Consider the following 7,950-nt stretch of genomic DNA (forward strand, 5'->3'; position numbering starts at 1 on the left):
CGCAGCAACATCTTCCTAGGAACATCACCAAAGGCAAGGGAAGCAAGGGCAAAAATGAACTTTTGGGATTTTATCAAGATCAAAAGCTTTTGCACAGCAAAGGAAACAGTTAACAAAACCAAAAGACAACTGACAGAATGGGAGAAGATATTTGCAAATGACATATCAGATAAAGGGCTAGTGTCCAAAATCTATAAAGAACTTAGCAAACTCAACACCCAAAGAACAAATAATCCAATCAAGAAATGGCCAGAGGACATGAACAGACATTTCTGCAAAGAAGACATCCAGATGGCCAACAGACACATGAAAAAGTGCTCCATATCACTCGGCATCAGGGAAATACAAATCAAAACCACCATGAGATATCACCTCACACCAGTCAGAATGGCTAAAATTAACAAGTCAGGAAATGACAGATGCTGGCGAGGATGCGGAGAAAGGGGAACCCTCCTACACTGTTGGTGGGAATGCAAGCTGGTGCAACCACTCTGGAAAACAGCATGGAGGTTCCTCAAAATGTTGAAAATAGAACTACCCTATGACCCTGCAATTGCACTGCTGGGTATTTACCCTAAAGATACAAACATAGTTATCCGAAGGGGCACGTGCACCCGAATGTTTATAGCAGCAATGTCTACAATAGCCAAACTATGGAAAGAACCTAGATGTCCATCTACAGACGAATGGATAAAGAAGATGTGGTATATATACACAATGGAATACTATGCAGCCATCAAAAGAAATGAAATCTTGCCATTTGCAACGACGTGGATGGAACTAGAGGGTATCATGCTTAGCGAAATAAGTCAATCGGAGAAAGACAACTATCATATGATCTCCCTGATATGAGGGAGAGGAGATGCAACATGGGGGGTTGAGGGGGTAGGAGAAGAGTAAATGAAACAAGATGGGATTGGGAGGGAGACAAACCATAAGTGACTCTTAATCTCACAAAACAAACTGAGGGTTGATGGGGGGAGGGGGTTGGGAGAGGGGGTGGGGTTATGGATATCGGGGAGGGTATGTGCTATGGTGAGTGTTGTGAAGTGTGTAAACCTGGCGATTCGCAGACCTGTACCCCTGGGGATAAAAATATATGTTTATAAAGCTGTAAAAAAAAAAAAAAAAAAAAAGAAAGGATGAATCCCCAAGTTTTGTAGCAACATGGACGGGACTGGAAGAGCTTATGCTGAGTGAAATAAGTCAAGCAGAGAGAGTCAATTATCATATGGTTTCACTTATTTGTGGAGCATAACAAATAGCATGGAGGACAAGGGGAGATGGAGAGGAGAAGGGAGTTGAGGGAAATTGGAAGGGGAGGTGAACCATGAGAGACTATGGACTCTGAAAAACGATCTGAGAATTTTGAAGGGGTGGGGGATGGGAGGTTGGGGGCACCAGGTGGTGGGTATTGTAGAGGGCACGGATTGCATGGAGCACTGGGTGTGGTGCAAAAATAATGAATACTGTTATGCTGAAAAAAATAAAAAAATTAAAAAAAAAAAAAAGAAACAGTTAATTGAACAGTCTTCCTCAGTTCTAAAATCCCTACAAAAACCTTATCTTACATTTTAAATAAATTTTATAATATTATTTTTAAACAAATATTATCATTTGTAAATAGTTAAGCTACTTATCCATTCATACAAGCAACATAAAAAATCTTTAACTACTCCCCAAAAGACTTGAGGAAACTACGTATCATTTATCTAGATTAACTAAAATCAGTGAGAGAACAAAAGCAGGGACTATTTATGTATTACGTATGCGGAAACATCAAAAATAATAGGTAAAATGTTATAATAGAGATATTATAGTGATTTACTAATGAGTATGAATGAACAGGTGTTTTTAGAGGGACACTGAAATTATCTGCATATCATATGTCAGTATATTATTTGAGAAATATTTGTTAGTTGGCTGTTTTCCCTTAATGACATTAAATTTTAATAAATACTACTTATCTAAATATTACATATGATAAAAACACTTCCAGTATATAATTATTTTGTGGAAAAACACCTCTATATAGAATAAAATGTCCTGTGAAAATTTAACCTTTTTTAAAAGTCTTAAAGTGACTTAAGACTAAAGTTCCTAGTCCTAGATCCAAATGAATCCAGAGTAGCCGATTTTATAGCAAAAGTATTCTCTCTATATAAAGATATAAAAATACATATGATTTGTAAAGGTTATATTGAAAATCATAGCTTTCCTCTTTTTTTTTTTTTTTTTTTTTTTTTTTTTTTAGGTGGTGTCCTGTAAGTCAGTTAAGAAAGGAGAAAAGAATTTAGTCCTCTATTAGTTAGGACTCTTGGTTGCACGTAGTAGAAAAACCAAAAAAGACCAGTTCTAATAGAATGAGACTTCACTGACTCCATAACTGAAAAATTCAAGACACAGCTGACTTCTGCCATGACTGGCCTTGGGACTCAAGCAATGTCACCTGGGTGCATTTCTTTTTTCCATCTCTCCCATCAGGCTTCTGCAGTGTTAGCTTCAGTTTCTTCTCTACCTATTGTTTAAATGACTTCATCAGGCCCCACTTTACTATTTTTCTCTGTCTTCGAAGTCCTAGTGATAGTTCCATGTCATCTCATTTGCTATTAGTGGCTCACATCCCCACTCCTGAACAAAATACTATGGTTCCAAGAGAATCTGAGGGTCTCATTGGTTAAGTGTGAATCACATGCTATTCCTGGAGCTGATGCTCAAGTTAGCTCCAATAAAATTATAGGAACTGGCTGTAGGAAGGAATAATATATCCCTACTAAAATGGAAGTGGGATATATGGATGATGGGGAGTTTAAAAAACAACAAATACAAATAAATAAATAAATATAAATAAATAAATAAATTAGACCTTAGAATAAGGTCCAAAACCCTAAACAAAGCCCTGCTTGATCCATCTCAGTTTATTTCTATAGCCTCTTCTAGAAACTCTCTCCCATAACACTCTGAGCTCCAAACAGTAAGGCTTTGACCTTTATAGAAGGCCATGACCTTCTACAAGACCTTTGCACATTCTCTACCCATTCCCTAGACCTCTCTTTCTCCTTTCTTCTATTCTCTTAGTGAACATCCAGTCACCTTCAGATATTAAGTCAAACATTATTTCTGCAAACAAGTTTTTCTAACTCTATCCCCATCAGGGTCAAGATCCCCCATAATACACTCTCAATGAAACGTAATATTTAATAATACTCACCACAGCTTTTATTTTATATGTATTTTTGTTATTTTTAATTAAGTTATTTAGTTAATAATTTCTTCTACTAAAGTAGAAGCTCCATGAGGAAAACACTGTATGTACTTGGCACTATATCCCTGTGCCTAGCACATAGTCAATACTCAATATATGAAGGAATAAATGAAGACACTTCATGTGTCTTGATTTCTCATCTCTAAAGTAACAGATCAAACTGAGACACCTCAAAACACTCATTCCAGCCCTTAAATTTCTCTGATTCCAATTAAACAGTATAGATACCTTATGTTACAGTTGGGACAAAAAAAATTTAAGTAATTCCTCTGAAGAAACTACTAAAGTAAAAGAGTTATTTAGCCAATGGATACTATAGCTAAAGGGTCAATACGAATCCTAGTGAAGTATTGCCATACAAATTAGGATGACCCGTTCTCCATTTTTATTGAGATAGGATTAAAGACACATCCTTCACCCTCAAATGAGAAAATTTAATATAGTTTGAAATCACTCTACAAATTATTATTAAGACCATGAACTTCTTTGGGAGGGGTAGGGCCCAGGTTAACAGTATTATAGGGCAAGTAAATTCTGTCCTTGGTATCCTTCCTTTGGTTCTCCATTTCTCACATTTTGCAGCCATGCACACCCTACTACCTGGAACAAAATACCCAGGTCCTCCTTTCTCCCCATTGGTTATCCCCATATTAGAACCCCCCCTCCCCTTCCCCCATCTACAGGACCTGAACTATACTCACACTATGAATCACCATCTCCTACTTCTCCATTAAAACTTACCTGTCCTTGCTTTTATTTCTTCATATCCCTGATCTTTACTGGGTGTCAATGGTTGTAATGGGTTATTAACAAGAAAACTCATCCATTCTAATATGCTATATAGTTAATTAATGTTACCTCCCTCAAGATAATAGGGCATATGTCCTCTTAAAGGCTTTTAAGAAATGACAGTAATGGCGGAAATTTCAGGCACCACTGCAGACTGATGAGGGAGATGGATTTTAAAGCATAGGGGCCTCTCATTGATCCTCAAATTATTCCATGTAGGCAGCTGCCAACTCTGCCCATGAGTAAGCCGGCCTCTCTCTGGAGAACTTTATAAACAGCATGAATTTTACTGTTTGACATGGGTGAAGTATAGTTCTCTCTGAAAATAACCTCTTTTAAGGTATCATCCATTTATGAAGCTACGGCTTAGATGTTCTCAAGACTAGAAAAGCTACCCTTCATTCCAAGATTGAAAAGGTTAGTCTGCCCTAGGAGATAGATGAATTTGGAGGTGTCTTTGAGTAGCTAGCTGATTTATTTATCATTTTCATTTGTTATTCCAATTCAAGCATATACACTGCTAGAAATGAGCAAGAACTCTGAAATCTCGTGGTGTGCCCTCCTAGAACATATTTTCCCCCCCATCTGTGAATCTCCTGTTGCTATCAGAGGAAGTCACCATATGCAGAGAGGGGAGACACATGCCAGGAGAGGAAAGCCCATTATGTAGCTAAGAGCTAATTTTGCTTAATCTTCTTGATCTCCATAAAGAGCATTCTGAGACCCCACAGGATTTAAACAAAAAAGATAAAGATGAAGAGGGAATGCTCAAGTGGAGCCAATGTAATACTTATTTATTAATGTCGTCCATCACAGTGTGTTTATGCGCCTAACCAAAATTTAAAACTGTCTGATTGAAAACAGAGGACGAAAACCAATTGCTGTATCAAGGCAAAACAGACTCACTCAATCCCTACATACTTACATGTGGAAAATGAAATGAAATGATATGAGCACCATATTAAACACTTATGGTTCCATTTTAAATGAAAAGAAAGATAAGTAAAAACATAAATCTGTGACCCCGGGTTTATCCTTAAATAGAAACCTCATCTTAAGGGAGAATTTCTCCATGCTTAATAGCAGAATTAATATTAAAGGATCCTTATTCTTCCTGTTACTCCAATGCCTTCTGAGGAGGGGGGAACTAGGAGAAGGGGTCCAAAAAGGGCAGGGAGAAGGGATTTTCATGGATTAATGAAACCAACTCTGAGAGTAGAACCACTGAGTCAGAATATCAACATTGGAATATACCTTAAAGGTCTCCTGCTCAAGCTAGAGGTAGTGCATTTTGTGCTTGAATTCTTCCGGTGACAAGAAACACCTTACCCCTCCAGCATCTTATTTTAGTTTTGTAAAACAGCATATTAGAAGTTTCTCCTTGTAATAATCTGAAACTCACATCCTTGTAATTTTCCCTCATTGGTCTTATTCTACTCCTTGAAGCCAACCACACAGAATGAACTTAATGTTTCTTTTTTTTTTTTTTTTTTTTAAAGAAAAGGGTGGAATTTAATCTTTATTTACAGGACACTGCAAGAGAAGAGAGTCCACATAGAAATAAGAAACCCACTGGGAGGAGGAGCTTCATACAGTTTTTACAGTTTGGAACTGGTCAAGTAGAGTTTTGTTGTAAAAAGTGCTACAATAACAAAACACATTTAAAAAGAGTTCTTAGTAGAGAAACAGTAAGACAAACTTCTACCAAACAAAGCACACCACAAACAACTTTCTGCGTCGGCTGTACAAGCTAAAAGTTAAAGGTCCCAGCAGTGCCATCCTGAACCTGGAACGTATAGCCTTCAGAAGTAGTTTCTGGCACAACATTCTGATCTTCCTCTTCCTCTACAGAGAAATACTTCTCAATCAAGTTTAATGAAGCTTTGTACACAGACTCATTTTCATGGTTTTGTAGAGCCTCGATTTTGTCCAAACCTCCACATTCTTCAATCATTATACTAAGTTTCTCGGTTTCACCTAGTTTCTCAGCAGCCTGAAAGATGTTGGAAATGGCATCCAGAATGACCAGAATAATTTTGGTATCCTTCGCAGTTAAGAGGTTCATCAATGGTTCTATTATGCCACAATGGACGAGGTATACAATCTGTTCAACTGTCCCACCACTTGTATAGTTGGTCACAGCCCAGACAGCTTCCTTTTGTGTCTTAAAGTCTGCCTTAGAGAGAACACCAACGAGGAATGGGACTAATCCGTGATTCACAACTTGCTGGATCTGGTCCTGGCGGCCAGCTGTGATGTTTGACATTGTCCACGTGGCTTCCTTCTGAATATTAGTTTTGGGGTTCGTTAGCAGGCTAGGAAAGACAGCAAGCGCTCCTGCATCTATTACAACCTGAGTCTGTTCATCTGTCCCAGTGACAATATTTCCTATGGCTCTTAGCGCAGGAGTCACATTGGGCAATTCAGTAGCTCCTAGAAGCTTCACAAGCTGGGGCACAACTCCTGTTTTCACAACCATTTCAATCCGTTCATTTGGACCATCCATCAGGTAGGAGATGGCCCAGCAGGTATCTGCTAAGACCTCTGGATCATCGTGATGCAGGAGACGAACTAAGGTAGGAAGAATCTGCTCGACGGCATCTAGCGGGGGTGCGGGGTTCTTGTTGCGACTAAGGTTTGAAAGTGTCCAAGTAAGGTTACGTAAGTAGCCACATGCTAACGATGACATATCAGGAACCGCGAGGAGAGCCAGAAGCGGATCAACTGCACCATACTTGATAACCAAGTCTCGAAAAACGGAACCGTCACCTGCAATGTTTCCTAGAGCCCACACAGCCTGTTCGCTGATGTGGGCGTGGGAAGATGCCAACAGGGAAATGAACGCTGGGATCGCGCCTCCATCGACCACAGCCTTGGTCTGTTCCAATGTCCCGGAAGCAATGTTGGTGAGAGCCCAAGCGGATTCAAACTGAATGGGACTACAATCAGCTCTGCCCAAGAAGGACACAAATTTTGGAATCAAACCAGCCCGGATTATGTTGTCTATGGGGGGCTGCTTTTCCCGAGAAAGCAGTTTCCTAGCAGCTTGAGTAGCCTGGAGCTGGCTTTCCAAATTGTTGCTATTTATGCCCTTGACAATGTCATCAACCGACCAATTTACAGTGCCCTGGTTGTTGCGATTTTCCTGCAGTGGAGAGGTAGCATCATCGGGAAACGAGCTTACGTTTCTCCTTTTCAGCATCTGGTCATCCTTCTTCGCTTTCCTCAGCTCCACATTAACTTCTATTCGACGCCGCCTCATTTCTGTACTGTCTTTCCCCTTGTTCTTGAATCTGTTAAGGCGGGCAGCTGGTGAATTAGCATTCTCGTTGGTGGACATGGTTATGAGACAAAGGGAGAAAGCTACACGGCCGGCTCAGGCTTCCACGGGAGGCGGTCCGGGACGCGCAGGCTGCAGGTCAGCTGCCCTCAAAACGTCCACCACGGATCACCCCAAAGACGGTGTCGAACTTAATGTTTCTTACAGGGTATGGGCCTTCGAATATTGGAAGATAGTTTTCTTTGAATACCACCACCTTTTCCTCCTTTTTGGCTTAACCTGCAGCTTTATAGCTACAATACTATTACTGAAAGTATTCCAAAACTTCCTGAAGTCTTCCTTATTCTAAATACACAAACTCAGACATATCTTGGATTTCTGAAATTTGCCCTTTTTTTTTAAAGATTTTATTTATTTATTTGACAGAGAGAGATCACAAGTAGACAGAGAGGCAGGCAGAGAGAGAGAGAGAGAGAGAGGGAAGCAGGCTCCCTGCTGAGCAGAGAGCCCGATGCGGGACTCGATCCCAGGACCCTGAGATCATGACCTGAGCCGAAGGCAGCAGCTTAACCCACTGAGCCACCCAGGCGCCCCTGAAATTTGCCCTTTCTTATTT

The 7,950-nt window shown here is 39.9% G+C and overlaps 1 protein-coding gene across 1 annotated transcript; it reads right to left on the reverse strand.

Moving 5' to 3' along the window:
- Positions 1-5,529: 5,529 nt before the first annotated feature.
- On the reverse strand, positions 5,530-7,513 carry LOC125100974 (importin subunit alpha-1-like). The gene has a single exon (XM_047731564.1). It carries the CDS (start codon positions 7,392-7,394, stop codon positions 5,805-5,807), a length of 1,590 nt encoding a protein of 529 aa, XP_047587520.1. The 5' UTR covers positions 7,395-7,513; the 3' UTR covers positions 5,530-5,804.
- Between the last annotated feature and the right edge of the window lie 437 nt (positions 7,514-7,950).

This window comes from Lutra lutra, chromosome 5 (assembly GCF_902655055.1).
Source record: "Lutra lutra chromosome 5, mLutLut1.2, whole genome shotgun sequence".
In the NCBI taxonomy this organism is placed as follows: domain Eukaryota; kingdom Metazoa; phylum Chordata; class Mammalia; order Carnivora; family Mustelidae; genus Lutra; species Lutra lutra.